The sequence below is a fragment of the Metopolophium dirhodum genome, chromosome 9, assembly GCF_019925205.1.
Source record: "Metopolophium dirhodum isolate CAU chromosome 9, ASM1992520v1, whole genome shotgun sequence".
Lineage (NCBI taxonomy): Eukaryota > Metazoa > Arthropoda > Insecta > Hemiptera > Aphididae > Metopolophium > Metopolophium dirhodum.
In genome coordinates, this window is record NC_083568.1 from 25248692 (window position 1) to 25266956 (window position 18265).

Consider the following 18265-nt stretch of genomic DNA (forward strand, 5'->3'; position numbering starts at 1 on the left):
TTCAAAGTCGATAATGTTAGAATTTATTTTTAGGGACACGCGCACGAATTACTTATCGAATTGTCGATAAGTTTTATCTGTTTAATTTTTATCTTTTAATCTGGTTCGTGTGTCAAATGTTTATCGTTCACGAATGTTCATTTCACTGTGCGAAGCAGCAGCAATTGCTTCATTTCAAATTAGACATGTTTTAGCTAAAAATAAAAAATCATTTCAAACCGGTGAAATAGTAAGACAAGCTTTTTTAGAAGGCGCAGATGCTTTATTTGAAAACTTTAAAAATAAATCAGAAATTTTATCAGCTATAGACGATTTACAGTTATCTCGTAAAACTGTGACTAGAAGAGTAGAATCTATAGGACAACATTTAGTTGAAATATTAAAACAAGACATTAATAATTGTGTTTATTTTTCACTTCAATTCGATGAATTGAAGATTTTCGAAAACCAAAAATCTACAGTAGCAGTGGAAATATATTGCTCTGCGGTTGAAAAAGTGTACAATGAATTTGAGATTGAAAACGATTTAAAGATATTCAAAAATTAGAGCCGATTATTAGATTTATGTCTTTTCCTTTCTCCGAAACAAACAATATTGAAAATATTTCTACACAAATAAGCAATTTGTTTTATATAGATTCTACAAAATTTGAATCTGAAATTATAAAAATTAAATCAGATATATTCCTCAAAGCTCGAGGTTCTGAGACAAATTTTTGGAATTTACTGAGTGAAGAAAAATATCCGAGTTTGAGGAATGTAACTTTGCAGTTACATACTTATTTTGGATCCATATATTTGTGCAAAACAGCATTTTCTCACATGAAAATGATAAAAACAAAATTCCAATCTACGCTCTCTGATGACCATTTGGAGCAGTGTCTTCAATTAGCAGTTAGCAACTATTCGCCAGATTACGACCAATTGTTGACCATGCAATGTCACACTTCAACAATGCCCAGATCAATAAAATAATATGTTAATTAAACTTATCTAATTAGATTTTAGAAATTATTATTTATTATTATATTATTATGTTTAGTAATTAGTAATTAGTTTATAATACTTCTTGTATGTTTATATCCACTTTATGCAAGTATGTTTCTTAATAATTATAGTTATTCAATAATAAAAAAAATTTTCTATAAAAGTCGATCCTCAAAGGTGAAGTATATTTTTAGTAGATTGTGACCAAAAAAAGTTTGGCCGCCCCTGCTATATTGTATACTTTGTGTAATTAGTATTTTTATATTATTTACCAATAAAGTTTATTATATCATAGTAAACCTTCTCACGAAAACCGTCCATTTTATACATTTCTATACTGTTTTTTGAACAACAACATAACAAGTCAATATATTATATTATATTTTTATTTATTTTTAAGGTGAAATATTAAACAATTTATTGACTTGTTATAAACCATACGTATAACGTATACTTTTTATAAATTAACCATACCTATTTTTATATTTTGTTTAACCTTACTATTTATTTTTGCACGATGATTTATTATGACATAAATTGTTACATTATATCATGTTATTTTTAAAACACGCACACCTACCCAAATATTATGGTTGCTGAATCTGTAGGTTCCCTATTAACTTTTGGTATTCCGAACACAACGCATCAAATAATTAATAATTTCAAAATCGTCTGATATTTTTTTGTTTCCCTGAAAAAATAAATTTTAAAAGTACATTGTAGGAAACCAGGGTAAGTTGACGTGTTGGGTAAGATGACTAATTTATGATATTGAAATAACGTATAATCGGAAACATTTGATCTCTAAGGTTCAAATTATCAAAGTGATAACAAATTTATTTACAAAAAAAGAAATTAAGTTTAGAAAATGTAATGTTATAAACTGTTTACATAACCAGATAATAATTAACAGTAATCTGTAGGTATAATATCAAATATTTTAACTCATAAATTGAATGATACTTATTCTTATCTGTCATGTATTATGTTCTTTATTTGAATTACCTTGTTTTTTTATAAGTTAATAATTAAAACACAAAAATCGTGTACAATGTATATTATATGTACCATTGTACAGATAGGTATATTGTTTTATATATATTTTACATATTATATGGTATTAATTATTAATTAATTATATTAAATTATTGTTTTAGTATGGCTACCCAATAACCTGTTTATATTTTATCCTTTAACATAATAATATTATTATCTGTATATTTTTGTATATGTTGTATAAGAACAATAATTGGATCATAGGTTATGTAAAATATGTATTTATATTATAATGTTTAATTGAATTCAAAAATATCAGACGTATAGTATGGAAAGCCTATATGCTTAGGTTGGGTTAGGGTAAACCCTTACCTAACCTAACGTAATACCTACATGGCCCACAGGAATAATTTGTGTGATGCTCTGCCTATCTTAGCTCTTGTTTATTATTTAAGTACTTGAATAAATATTTGGCTTAAATAAAGAACTAATATTATAATCTCTATATATAAAAATGGATCACTGTTTCCCTTCGTCATCGCATCACGCGTGAGCGGCTACACCGATTTCGCTAATTCTTTTTTTGTTGTGTTCGTAATTGTCAGGAGAAGGTTCTTATGCAATACAATTTTATTAAAATCCACCGGAAAAGTAATGATTTGGATGTCAAAAAATACAATAGTGGCGCCATCTGTCCAGAAAAAAATAAACTAAATAATAAAAAATTTAGTTGCTGATTAAAATAATAATAGTGAATTGTATATTGTTTGCTATTTATTACGAGCATGTTTGTTGATTTGTATTACTAAAAGCGGCTGATTCTTATAACCAGTGAACACTATAAGCGGTACCACTGTATTATTTATTGTCAATATGTATATATCTTCTAAAATATAAATGTGAAATGAAAATCTTTGTACTGGGTAAACTCTAACATTATACTTATCAGGTTTTTTTGATTTTTTTTTTGAACGAAAGAGTATATCACGGAGAAGTGTTCTATGAAAGAAACTTTAGGAAAATCCGCCGGCAAAGTAGGAAATCTGGATGTCAAAAATACAATGGTGACGCAACATGTTAGGTTGGATTTGGTATTAAATGATTAAATTAATCCACCAAAGGTAGAATACGACAAACTTGGTATAACTTTCATACACTTACGTACAAACAGCACGGGGTTCGCGATCTACCGCAGGTAGATTGCCTACCTGATAATATACAGCTGCGAACCAGAATTTTTATTTAGGGCAACGGAAAAGTTAAGATTAGTTTTGAACACCATACACCAAATCTTAAATAACGAATTGAACAAAGTTTGAGTCATATAGAGTTGGTATATTTAACGAGCAACGAAGTGCACGGGTTCAGCTAGTATAATATAATATACTTTAGTACTACGTAGTTTACATTTTGAATAGGTATTGGTTTTTCATTACGCGTCCCGATGAAGCAATGAGGCCGCAATATTTTTCAACTCTAATAATGCTGTATTGCCTGATGAACATACAAGAACACTTGGGTTTCAGGAGCCTGCATGTGAACTGTTTTTTTGCTCAAAAACATGCCTTACAGGAAAAACTCTCACGCCTCGTAGAGTGATCCGATTTAGATAATACATTTTTTTTGGAAAGAGAAACACTTCTTACAGGGCGCATTGGACTTGGATTTTCAAAATTCTATTTCTGAACCATATAATACCATATAATAAATTTTGAATATGACCAATTTTCACAAGATTTTCTTATTTGTTTTATGTTTGTCCAATGCCTCTGTAAAAAATTATCCCCTTTCTAATGAAAAAAAAAAATTAATCAAATCAGATGACCATTCTACGATGAGTGAGAGTTTTTCCCGTAAAGCGTGTTTTGAGCAAAAAATCACGCAATTTATTAAAATTGATAACGAATATTTTACGGATTTTTTCGATCGTAGTTAGGAAACTTCTGGTTTGTGATAAATTTGCCACGAAGCGCGTAAGAATCGAGTCGCTGTTGCTGTGAAATGAAATATACAGAGTGTATCTTATGTCATTGTACACGGGGTTTTTTTAATGATTATAGATCAATGATATGGAATTTCAAAAAAACAAAAAAAGACGTGTTTCTTTATTTTTAACAATTTTTAGATTCTGGGCGAAGCGATCAATGTATTAATTTCACAATGATGTGTGTTTTTTTTAAAAAAATTTTTTGTGTCTGTCATCACTTTTTAGGACAGTAAAAGTGCTTGGATTTTCTTCAACAGTAACTTTTCGGATAGAAAAGTGAATCTAGTTAGTACTTTTTTTTTGGGGGGGAGGGGGGTCAAAAGTAAAGATTTATCAGTAGTTTTCAAATGCGACGTGAAAAACAAAAGAAAAATTAAGGAAAAACGGGAATTTTTACGCAAAATCTGTTTTGGAGAAAATCGATTTTGGTTTTTGGTGCAACTCTAAAACAAATTACCATAGGTACATGAAAATTTGACTGAATGTTTATATTAGAATTTTCTATACACCATAACATTTTCCAAATATTTTGACTTATTTTGAGCTGTTTACGGACATTGTCAGTTTTCAATTTTTTTAGTTTTTTTTTCTATAAATATCAATAAAATTTTATCTGTTGAGTAAAAAAGCTTGAAAATTTAATAGAAGGCTCCTAAGTTATTGTTTCAAAGGCAGATGAAAAAAATTAAAAATCCTTAGTCACAGTTTTTATTTATAAGCATTAAAGTTCAAATTTTGACAAAATACTGAAAAATCACGAAAATTAGCAAATTATTTTGAGTTGAGAATTCATAAAAATTTTTCTTTTTAAATCTTAGATTTGAAAATTTAATACAAGATTATTCATAAGTTTGTCTGCCTTTATCAAAAAAAAAAAAAAATGTCTACAAGAAAGTCAAATTAAATTTTTATGAGCGTTTGAAATTCATATGTTTACAACATTTGATATTCACTCGATATCTCATGTAACGATTTTCTTATTTTGTTGTAATTAAAAAACGGATGACTGTAGAGTGTAGATACTTGAAAATGTCACTGAATGTTTGTATTACCATTTTCTATACACGATAACATTTTGAAAATAGCTTGATTCTTTTTGAGCTGTTTACGGACATTGTCAGTTTTTAATTTTTTTAGTTTTTTTTTTCTATAAATATCAATAAAATTTTATTTGTTGGATAAAAAAGCGTGACAATTTAATATAAGGCTCCTGATATATCGTTTTAATAGGAGTTGAAAAATATTAAAAATACAAAGTCACAATTTTTTTTATAAGCATTTAAATTTCAAATTTTGACAAAATTTATCAAATTTATAATTTAATAATTATTTTGTATAGTTAAAAATGTATAAAATGTTCAACTTTTATAGCTTAGGATTGAAAATTGAAGACAAGGCTACAAGTTAATAGGTTATACATAAATTATTTTATTCACAATAATATCATCAAAAATACTTGGTAATATCATAGGCTGACTAACCGTTTTCGCTCAGAATCGTTTTTCTTATACAATGATATTATATCATTGAATTCAAATTTAACACCATCCATTACAGTGACCCACTTGTAACCTACTGTACAGCAGAGTGACATCCACTTATCCACCTTTTTTATAACAATTTCAAAATATTTAAACACGCAGGTGTACCAATAGCAAAATTAACTTTATTTTATAAAATGGAAATCACTATTTTTTAAATTTTTTAATGGATTCTAGTAAAGATTTTTTTTCTGAAAATGTTGATACCCTAATACTCGTAATTAATTTTGTTTAGTTAGTTTTTTAACTATAGTCCTCGAAACTTAAGGGTCCCGGTGCCAGTTTTTCAAATTTTCCACAATTCTATAAAATTTGAAAATTAAATTTTATATTTTAGTTACCACCTCAATTATAAGACTTTTCCACTAATTTACCATCCGAAACCTATTTAGCGGGGGTTGATAGGGTGTATTATATCGAACAAAATGATTAAACTCTCAAGAGAATAACTCTCAAGCTTTGTAGAATTGTCGGATTTATTTTTTAGACTTATTATTAAGTTTAAGAATAAAATATTGAAAAACGGAGATTGATGCGGGCTGTAGAATATTTCCCTCTAGCAATTAAAAAAAAAATATAAAATTTGGTTGATTTTACAAGTCGGTATCGTTATTCCCACAGAGTGTATTTTTGAGGATAGAATTGCATTGACACCGAGCGTCTTAAGTAAAAAATGCATTTATACTTTTAATTTTAATAATTTGTATAGGTTTAATTTACAAGAACCAAATATTTTTTTCTTATAACTACCTATCTTTTATACACTTAAATTGGTAATCTAATATTTATTATGAATATTATGATTATTGTCACTAAAAATGTTTTTTGGGTAACACTTTTAGAGAGTTATTTTGAACTCCTTGGCCGCTGACTTAAACTATCAGCTCGTTGAAACTGGAATATCGGTGATTAAAACTCCTAAATTTCTATGTGTGATATGGTATAATCTATTTGTTACTTTCCCTATCCTGTGATTCATGTTATTCAGGTTTTACTCATATTAAAACATTTCATACCCTTTGTTGACCAAGCATCGAATTAAAATATTTTTTTAAGTTTTTTTTGCATAAACATGTTATTTTTGACCTATATAAAATTATTTTATTTGTTTTTTTTTTTATTCAAATTTGAGTTAGGATCATGGTACTTAGAAGTACCGTCGATCATTTAGGCATTTTTTTATTGGTACTTCAAATGTATAATTATCTATTTTTTTATCTAGACAAATGTATGTGTATTTTTATCTTTATCTAGATGAAAAAAAATGATGTTATATTTTATCTTGTCTAGATAAATTTTGATTGAATTATCTGTTATCTTATCCAGATGATTTTTTGGTTATCTTTTCCCAACACTGCTAAGGTGTGCCTATAAATCTATTTATAGAAGGGTTGTTTTATCATCGGCAATCTATGAGAAACTTGCAATTTTATGTCATACTTTCCAATAAATTGCTGTTGAAAAAATCACATCTGCAAGTTGCAGCTTTACAACATTTGAATACGACGGGCCTCAAAGCTTTCAAAAAATTAATTAATAAAGCACAAAGTACATACGTGATATAGTAGTTTAATATTGATGAAATAATGCATATAATGATTTAAGTTCACCGATAACATAATATATTATTACAAACGTTTATTACCTTAACTATATATTAATTATGTATAATGAAATAATAATAATCATACAATAGATAAAATCGTAAAGAATATCGAATAAAAATAATATAATTTAAAGAATTTTTTATATTGACACTTCTTTTTACACACAGGTGAAAAAAAACTTTGGGGAACGGGAGACTATCTTACCTATATAAAATTTATAATACTAACAATCAGGAGGATAGTTTTAAAAATAGTTAACGCACCACTGCTGCACAACAGTAAAAAATAATAATACTATGCACGACGACGGGTAACTGCGATGGCGGCTATACATATTAGGCGAGATTATTGTGTTAAGTAAAACGGTGAAAAGTGAAAACAATATTAAATTCTTCACGGCGGTAATCGGATGGTATATTTTATACTACGTCATAGTATGTTCATGCAATGAAGGAATTGTTACCCCTATGTTACCGCTATGTGTACCATTTGTGGTACACGGTTAATTTGCATTTGAGCTAACCCAAAAAGTAGCAAACATGCCTTATTTTCTACGAACCTAAATCTTTATGAAAAAGATTGATATTTTTACTTTACTTTACTTTTATGTGATTATAAAATTTGTAGTGTATCGAAATTAAAGATTTACAATAATGTACTAAATATGGTATACACGTTGCCAATTTTTTTAAGAACAATAATAATTATAATTGAAAAAAGTTATAATAATATTATTAAAATCGCATGGTGGGCATGCTGGCGGTGCAGTACGGAATTTACACGCAAGTTATTTCCTCGTTTGGGTCAATGTTGCATTCCGTGAAATTGGCCTTATCAAAGCCTTCTTTTTGGACGCACATAAAACACGAGAAGTCGCAAACGCAATGATATGACGGGTCCGTGCAGCCCTTTAAGCAGTCATCTTCGGAGTAGAACTGTTCGTTGCCAAATTCGGGTGGACACTCAAAACATATGAATTTGTAGTCAGCTAACAATCTGGTATTGCATGGTCTTTTCTTTTGAATGTGGCATGCCGTTTTCAGACATTCCTCGCACGTCTTGTAGAGTATGCCAGTTTCTATCGATTCGATGGGCGAGTACAAGTATAAGAAATTCAACAGTATCGTGAAAGTGAACATGAGTACGGTGGCGTCCGACAGAAACATATTATTGTTGTTATTGTTATACTAACGTATATATTATATGCAGTGCAATATCTGTTAGTACGAAATCTGCTCCTCAGTGGATCGCTTGCAGTGGTGACTTGATGTTGATTCAGTGAATAAGTAAGTGTATATTATATATTACATATATATGTGTGTTTGTGTATTTTATACTACTGCCGCGACAAGTATAATATGTTATAGGTGCAGGCTTCACGATAAACGATAATCTAGTGGTAATTATAATTTGTGTGTGTGTTAATAGCTGATTGACTGATATTTCGATCGGTGTGCATATCGTTTTTATATCCAAACAGCTGCCGGTTACGCGATCGTGAAGTCGTGTAATTGGTCTAGTCTAAATGTTTATTCAATGGGATGTCGAATGATCACAAAAACATTTAATATTTGACTTCCATCGTATAGTGTGTGCCAAAAGTCCCGTATCGCTCTAATATCATCTAAGTGTCAAATCTACGCGGACACTTTGACGAAAATACATTAAATGAACTTCCATGATATGAAATGAAGAATACGTATATTGTATACTTTGTGTAGTTAGTATTTTTATATTACTTACCAATAAAGTATATTATAGCATAGTAAACCTTCTCACAAAAACCGTCCATTTTATACATTTCTATACTGTTTTTTGAACAACAACATAATAAGTCAATAAATTAAATTATATTTTTATTTATTTTTAAGTTGAAATATTATACAATTTATTGACTTGTTATAAACCAACTTTTTATAAATCAACCATACTCATTTTATATATTGTTTACCATACTATTTATTTTTACACGAATATTTATTATGACGTAAACTGCTACATTATATCACGTTATTTTTAAAATATAACCAGACAATAATTAATAGAAATCTGTAGGTATAAAATCAAATATTTTAACTCATAAATTGAATGATACTTATTCTTATCTGTCATTTATTATGTTCTTTTTTTTGAATTACCTTGTTTATTTATAAGTTATTAATCAAAACACAAAAATCGTGTAGTACCTACGTGTAAATTGGACAAATTGATATACCTCAACTTATCTGAATATTTATTTTTTTAGTGGGTGACAGGTGATTGTCGGACAGGTTTACAACGGTGAAGACGAACGACGGTGATGGTGACGATTCATTGCACAGTGGGAAACTTATCCCAGTTTCGGCTACAACAAATAAATATAAATACATATTCAGTATAATTTAAGTTATTTGATATGTTGGCACAAATCCTTTAAATAATTCCAAATGTCAATGTAAGTTGTTTTTGATTTATTTTCTAAGAAAAATAAAACTATAGTGGAACATAATATCTATTTTGATAACAGTGTATACTATACATTTTTAAAAAATGATTTGGTGCAAAGCAAAAGTTCCGTCAGCCAAAAAAGTTGTTCAACTAACCACAAAATGTAGATTATCTTTATTCATAAGTCATAATGCAAATTAAATTCTTCTCGTCGTGTACATAAATAAGTTGTTTATTTCTATATTTAAAAACAGTCTTCATATTTTGAAGTTTAGCAACAGCTTCAATAAGATTCTTGGGTAAAGCAGGATATATATTTTCTTTTTTCGCAATGAATTGCTTTTCGAACAGATTTTAAATCTTTACGTTGTTGGGCAGAAGTGTCAATGTCTTTCAGGAGTTCTGTACGAATAATTTTGAATTATATAATGATAAATATATTTTTATTAAAAATAGCTGATCCCGTGAACTTCGTTGCCCGTTAAATGTACCAACTCTATATGACTCAAACTTTGTTCAATTCGTTATTTAATATTCGGTGTATGGTGTTCAAAATTAATCTTAACTTTTTCGTTGCCTGGAATAAAAATTCTGATTCGAAGCAGTATATTATCAGGTAGGCAATCTACCTACGGTAGATCGCGGACCCCGTGCTGTTTGTACGTAAGTGTATGATTTAGAGTCTAGAATATCAAATTTATACCAAGTTTGTCGTTTTTACTTAATTCCACCTACGGTGGATTAATATAAAATCCTAACTTAACCTAACCGTAAAAAACCAAATTTAATCCTTTTTAAATTATTCTATCTTCTTCCCTGAGTTCTAATCTACACACAAACATTTATTTATATATATTGATGGAAAATAATAATACAAGTCAACAAACATGCCCGATTAACTAATATAGAAACCAATATAATATAGGCATAATACACTATTATTATTTTAATCTGCATCAATAAACTAAATTTTAGATTCTGAGCGAAGCGATGAATGTATTGATTTTACAATGATGTGTGTTTTTTTTTTTTATTTTTTTTTTTTTGTGTCTGTCATCACCTTTTAGGACAGTAAATATGCTTGGATTTTCTTCAACAGTAACTTTTCTGATAGGAAAGTGAATCAAGTTAGTACTTTGGGGGGGGGGGGGGGTCAAAAGTAAAAATTTTCCAGTAGTTTTCAAAAGCGACGTGAAAAACAAAAGAAAAATTAAGAAAAAAACGGGAATTTTTACGCAAAATCTGTTTTCGAGAAAATCGATTTTGGTTTTTGGCGTAACTCTAAAACAAATGACCGTAGAGACATGAAATTTTGACTGAATGTTTGTATTAGCATTTTCTATACACCATATCATTTTGAAAATATGTTAATGTTTCAAAGGCAGATGAAAAATATTTAAAAAATTCTTAGTCACAGTTTTTATTTATAAGCATTTAAAGTTCAAATATTGACAAAATACGGAAAAATCACGAAAATTAGCAAATTATTTTGAGTTGAGAATTCATAAAAATTTTTCTTTTTAAATCTAAGATTTTAAAATATAATATATGATTACTCATAAGTTTGTCTACCTTTATCAAAAAAAAAATGTCTACAAGAAACTTAAATTACATTTTTATGAGCGTCTGAAATTTATATTTTTACAACATTTGATATTCACTCGATTTCTCATGTAACAATTTTCTTATTTTATTGTAATTAAAAAACGAATGACTGTAGATACTTGAAAATTTCACTGAATGTTTATATTAGCATTTTCTATACACCATAAAATTTTGAAAATATTTTGATTCTTTTTGAGCGGTTTACGGACATTGTGAGTTTTCAATTATTTTAGTTTTTTTTTCTAAATATCAATAAAAAAATTTTTGTTGGGTAAAAAAGCGTGAAAATTGAATATAAGGCTCCTGATATATCGTTCTTATAGCAGTTGAAAAATATTAAAATATTTAGGCACAATTTTTTTTTATAAGCATTTAAAGTTTAAATTTTGACAAAATTTATCAAATTTATAATTTAATAATTATTTTGTAGTTAAAAATGTATAAAATGTTTAACTTTTATGGCTAAGGATTGAAAAATTAAAACAAGGCTCCACGTAAATAGGTTATATATAAATTACTTTATTCACAATAATATCATCAAATATACTTGGTAATATCATAGGCTGACTGACCGTTTTCGCTCAGAATCGTTTTTCTTATACAATGATATTATATCATTGAATTCAAATTTAACACCACCCATTACAGTGACCCACTTGTAACCTACTGTACAGCAGAGCGACATCCACTTATCCACCATTTTTATTATTTAGTTTATTTTTTTCTGGACAGCCACTGGCGCCACTGTTGTATTTGTTGACATCCAAAATTTCTAATTTTCCGGTGGATTTTTCCAAAATGTTCTTTCATAAGGACCTTGTCCTGACAATTACGAACACAAAAAAAAGATTGAGCCAAATCGGCACAGCCGTTCTCGATTGATGAGGTAACATACATTTTTCATCTTCAATTTTTAGTCAATAAACTGTATGGTATTTCAATTTAAAAATATATTAAAATATAATACATTTTATTGACTTGTTAAGTTGTTGTTCATAAAACAATATATAAATGTATAGAATGGAAGGTTTTTGTGAGAATATATTTACTATGATATAATATACTTGATTGCTAAATAACATAAAAAAGTTTGTTTTATAACACAAAGTATACAATATAGGTATTCTCCATTTCATGAAATGGAAGTTCATGAAACTAATAAACTATCGTTAAAAAAATTGTATAATTATTGTAATTGTTATAAAATTATAATTGTTATGTGTTAATTAAAATATATTTATTCATTATTGTATTAATTGAAAAAATTAGCAAATTATGACGGCACTGTTGATGTAATGCTTAAGCAGTTCAGGCAGCGGCGTCGATACCGCAAAAAAAAAAAAAAGAGATGAAATACATTTCAATATTAATGCAAATGTTGTATTAACATTTAATACTTTTTAATACCTTTTAATAACAAAATTTACTAAGTATAATTTAAAACTAATATTCTGATAAGTTGATGTATATAAATTTGTCCAACATATCCGTTATAATCAGTGTTGGGAATCATCTAGATAATTTTATCTTTGATAAATGATCTAGATAAAATTATTTCTTTAATTATCTTATCTAGATAAAAATAATTAAATCATCTAATTATCTCATCTAGATAAATGTAATGGTTATCTGTGGTAATTTATCTAGATAAATAATATAATAATAAGAATATTTTTAATTACTGAAATAGCCAATAATTTACGAGAACCGAGTAGCGATTCCAAATTCCAATATAAATATATTAAAAAAAAGAAATGTTTACTAAAATATTGTCAGTTTAATTTTGTTATTTTATTTTTATTCAAGTTGTATTAAAAATTTAAATTGTATATTATTTTAGTTGAGAAATGACATTAAGGATTTATTAATTAATATATATTATCTAATTAGTAATTACTAATAAATTACATTATTTATAATATAATTTTAAAAAAAATTACCTATTTTTTTATCTAGATAAATGTATGTGTATTTTTATCTTTATTTAGATATTTTGAATGAATTATCTGTTATCTTATCCAGATGATTTTTTGGTTATCTTTTCCCAACACTGGTTATAATACGTGTCTTGTGTTTTGATTAATAACTTATAAAAAAAACAAATGTAAATCAAATAAACAATATATTAGACAGCAACTAAGAATACGTGTCATTCAACCTACTTGTTAAAATATTTGACTTTGCCTACTGATTTCTGTTAATTGTTATCCGGTTCTGAAACAGTTTATAATATATTACATTGGTTGACATTAATTACGTTTTTGTAAATAAATTTGTTATTACTGATCAAAATAATTTGAAACTATTTTGATTTCATCAATTGTCATCTTACTTAACACGTCAACTTACCTGACTTCCTATAATGTACTTTAGATCATAATTAAAATTTATTTTTCAGTTAAAACAAAAAAAATATATCAGACGATTTTGAAATCATTAATTATTCAATGCGTTGTATTTGGAATACCGAAAATTAATTATAGGGGACCTTCAGATCCACCGAATATAATATTTGTGTAGGTGTGCATGTTTTAAAAAATAATATGGTATGTAACAGTTGATGTCATAATAAATATTCGTGTAAAAATAAATAGTAAGGTTAAACAATATATAAAAATAGGTATTTATAAAAAAATATACGTTATACGTACGGTTTAGAACAAGTAAATAAATTGTATAATATTTTCAATTTAAAAATAAATAATTATGTTGTTGTTCATAAAACAATATAGAATAGTATAGTATGGACGGTTTTTGTAAGAAGGTTTATTATGATATAATATACTTTATTGCTAAATAACATAGAAAAGTTGGTTTTATATACTAATTATACAAAGTATATAATAGAAGTATTGTCCATTTTATTTATTTTCTTTAAAGTTTACGAAATCGACGAATTTCACTATCTGGATATATAGTACATGAATTGATGATTTCTCTATGTAGATGCGACATAGGTAGGCACCTACATATTAATTATTAGGATTAGGCCTTTTCAATAATTTAAATAGGATCCATTATATCTTAAAAGTCTCACGTATCGCCTTTAGTATTAATTTGTAAGGTTGGCGCAAAACTATATTTAGAGGGGTGGTTTTACTGTCGATAATTTAAAGAAAATTGCAATTCATACATGTCGAATAAATTGCTGTTGAAAAATCGCAACTGTTATCTATATCACCCCGTTGATTTGACACTAAGATGATATTAGAGCGATGTGGGACTTTTGGCACACACTATACGATGGAAATATAAAATATAAATTAATAAATATTAAATGTTTTTGTGATCATTCGACAACCCATTGCTAAACCCTACCACATTTAGACCCGGCCAATGATACAGTCGCGTAACCGGCAGCTGCAGTTTGGATATAAGTAGTCAATCAGCTATTAACGCACACATAAATTATAATTTCCACTAGAATACTAGATTATCGTTTATCGTGCACCCTGAACCTATAATATATTATACTTGTCATGACAGTAATATAAAATACACACACACACACATATTATACAAACTCATTCCCTGAATCACCTTCAGATTTCGAAATAACAGACATCGTAATTCATTTATAGGTTAGTACCTATAACAACAACAACAACACAAATATGTTTCTGTCGGACGCCGCCGTGCCCGTGTTCACTTTCACGATACTGTTGAGTTTCTTAAACTTGTACTCGCCCATCGAATCGATGGAATCCGGCAGAATCTACAAGTTGTGCGAGGATTGTCTGAAATCGAAGTGCCACACTGAAAAGAAAAGACCATGCTTTACCAGATGGTTGCCTGAGTACAATCTCACATGTTTCACGTGTTCATCCGAATTTGGCAACAAGCAGTTCTACACCGAAGAAGACTGCATAGAGGGCTGCACAGACGACTCATATCATTGCGTTTGCAACTTCTCGTGTTACATGTGCGTAAAAAAAAAGGTTTCGATAAGGCCAATTTCACGGACTGCAACATTGACCCAGACGAGGTACAAACGTGTGTGTAGGTTCCGTACGTGTACCATATTTAGTATAACTTAAATTTTATAACTAAAATAAAAATATCAAACTTTTTCATAAAGCTTTAGGTTTGTAGAAAATAAGGTATGTTTGCTTTTTTTTGAGTTAGCTTGAATGCAAATTAACCATGTACCAAAAATGGTACACATAGCGGTAACACAGGGGTGACAATACCCCACTACATGATTATAATATGGCGTAGTATATAATAATATACCCATCCGATTACCGCCGTGAAGGATTTAATATTATTTTCACCGTTTTACTTTGCACACTAATCTCTCACAATATTACCTATATATTATAGGTATAGCTGCCACCGCAGTTGCCCATCGTCGTGCATAGTATTATTATTGTTCGGCAGCAGTGGTGCAGTAAACTATTTTTAAAACTATCCCGATTGTTAGTATTATAAATATTATATAGGTAAGACAGTCTCCCGTTTCCCAAAAATATTTACACCCGTGTGCAAAATAAAAATATTTCAATACAATAATTCTTTAAATTATGTTATTGTTTTTCGATTTTCTTTATGATTTTATCCATTGTATCATTATTATTATTATATTATTCATAACATATAGGTAGTTAAACGTTTGTAACAATATATTATGTAATCGGTGAACTTAAATCATTCTATATATTATTTCATCAATATTACACTACCCTATCACGTATGTACTTTATGCTTTATTAATTTATTTTCTGAAAGCTCTGAGCCCTGTCGTATTCAAATGTTGTAAAGCTGCAACTTGCAGATGCAATTTTTTCAACAGCAATTTATTGGAAATGTATGATATAAAATTGCAATTTTCTCATAGATTACCGATGGCACACCTTAGTATCTATAGTTGCGCACAGTTATTACAATTGTAACGGGATAAAACGGAGTGCTCATTTAGGTGGCGCACTCTCGTGGCCCGTTACCACACCGTCACATGTAAAGACTACCGCGCGCTCTTGCGATTGTAGAACCGGCGAAACACCGGCGAACGCCCAAACCCAACCGCACCACACAGCCACAGATAGCGCCCGTGCAGTACCCGATTTCCGGACGCCTGCCGCCCTCCGGGAAATCACTGATTAAATAAAAACCCCTCAACTTAAAACCAAAGTTGAAAGTAATCCAGAATCCAGACCAGTAGAGCTATCTCCCAGGATATTTTAAGTGGTTTTAGGTACAACCGGACCACCCAAAGAGACCAAAACCGCTACCATAGCACAACCCCTATCGCTACGGCCAGACTTAACATAAGTATAGGCCAACGAGCACAGCAACAGCACCTTCGTCCCCTTCGCTGAGTGCGGCGAGTTAGTAAACCGACCGGTACTTTGTTACCGGTAGACACGGGAACTTCCGCCAAACAATTCCACAGCACCTTGCCTCCAGTCTGCAGAAGCCGGCCGGTATTTAATGACCGGCAGATACTGTAATGCCACAGACTGTCCCCACCAACCCATGACTCTCATAAGTCCAGTTGGCTACCCTGTCCACTATCGTTGTTGAGAACGCCGAGCCATCGCCGCCGCCGTCCAACCCGTTACGCAAGTTTATCCGAGAACGCCGAGCCGTTGCCGCCGCCGTCCGGACCCAGTTGTGCCGCTACCGTTATTGAGAACCATCGCCGCCACCGTCCAACCCGTTACGCAAGTGTGAATTCGAGAACGCCGAGCCGCCGCCGCCGTCTGATCCAGTTGTGCCGCTATTGTTGTTGAGAACGCCGAGCCGTCGCTGCCGCCGTCCAACCCGTTACGCAAGTTTATCCGAGAACGCCGAGCCGTCGCCGCCGCCGTCCGGACCCAATTGTGCTGTTACCGTTATTGAGAACGTCGAGCCATCGCCGCCGCCGTCCAACCCGTTACGCAAGTTTATCCGAGAACGCCGAGCCGTTGTCGCCGCCGTCCGGACCCAGTTGTGCCGCTACCGTTATTGAGAACGCCGAGCCATTGCCGCCGCCGTCACCCGACTGTACCCCGTTGTACCATCACGACCGGAGCAGTACGACATCCACGAGGCTGCCCCACAGACATATACCTCATACCAATCCACAGACCCACATCGTGAGTTCAATGTATGATTCCCACCACTAAATGTATTCCCAGATAAATCATTTGTATTTTTGTAAACTCTTTGAGTATTAATATTGATCAGTAAAAGAAAATATTGTAAAAATTGGATCAAAAATATTGTTAAAATATTAGTTGATGAAAATAAACGAATTATTCAAGTATAACCTAAACGACAACCGTCTGTTTTCATTACACAATTAGGTACGGAGGACAGTATATATACTGGACAATTTCGGGCACACACCATCTGTTCGAACTTGCCGCCGTTTATTGTGCAGCAGCTGGCAACCGGTCCGCGAGACGGACGGCGCATCGCGCGGACCGCGGACACCGGGCTCCGGACGAATCGCTGCCGGCAACTTTATACTAGTCCTCTCCGTACGCTCTAGGTGAGCCCACCGTACGTGTGTCGCGACCGTCCGTCGTTCGGCCACCGCGTGTGGTGCGATTTATGTTGTGTTATTATATTCCTCGCTGTGTGTTGATTATTATTTCGCGTTAGTGCATTGCTTCGTGATCGCGCCGTCCGGCGTGCTATTAATTATTATTATTGTTTATACGTATGGTACTGTGGTGCTATCCCTCGTGTGACGCCACGCTCGGTTCCGTGATTACGTATCTTGCGTATTACGTAATCAGGTCACTCGACATCGTCGTCGCAGCTGGCTCAGCCGCCGCCGCTGCCGCCGCCGATACACCGCCCCACCGCGGCGCTTGTGCCGGAATGTAATATTTTATCTATTTTCATTATTGTTATCTACGCCTATCAATATTATTATTTGTTCCTTATTATTGTTTTCGAGTATTGCAATACGCACCTTATTATTATTATTACAACGATAGTGTTATTATTATATATATCGGTCACCTATCCCGTCCAAATTTGAACACCATTTTCTCGTCACTTAACTTAAATAATCTGTTAAATATAAATACAAATATCTTGAAATTTGAATCATACATTCTAAAACAGATCAGTATTTTGATGCATTGATCAGCTTTTTAGAACAAATCCCATAATGGAACCGT

At 30.7% G+C, this 18265-nt stretch overlaps 2 protein-coding genes and 1 pseudogene across 2 annotated transcripts; 2 read left to right on the plus strand and 1 right to left on the minus strand.

The window, feature by feature from the left end:
• The first annotated feature begins 564 nt into the window (after positions 1–564).
• On the plus strand, positions 565–975 carry LOC132953039 (EPM2A-interacting protein 1-like). Its single transcript, XM_061025588.1, has one exon. It carries the CDS (start codon positions 565–567, stop codon positions 973–975), a length of 411 nt encoding a protein of 136 aa, XP_060881571.1.
• Positions 976–7894: 6919 nt separating this feature from the next.
• LOC132951714 (uncharacterized) lies at positions 7895–8284 on the minus strand. Its single transcript, XM_061023641.1, has one exon. The coding sequence runs from the start codon at positions 8282–8284 to the stop codon at positions 7895–7897; it is 390 nt and encodes a 129-aa protein (XP_060879624.1).
• A 6480-nt stretch (positions 8285–14764) lies between these two features.
• Positions 14765–15153, plus strand: LOC132951826 (uncharacterized; annotated as a pseudogene).
• Positions 15154–18265: the final 3112 nt, after the last annotated feature.

Coding starts and splice junctions, on each gene's coding strand:
- LOC132951714 (XM_061023641.1), bottom strand. CDS start 8,284: ATGTTTCTGTCGGACGCCACCGTACTCATGTTCACTTTCACGATACTG.
- LOC132953039 (XM_061025588.1), top strand. CDS start 565: ATGTCTTTTCCTTTCTCCGAAACAAACAATATTGAAAATATTTCTACA.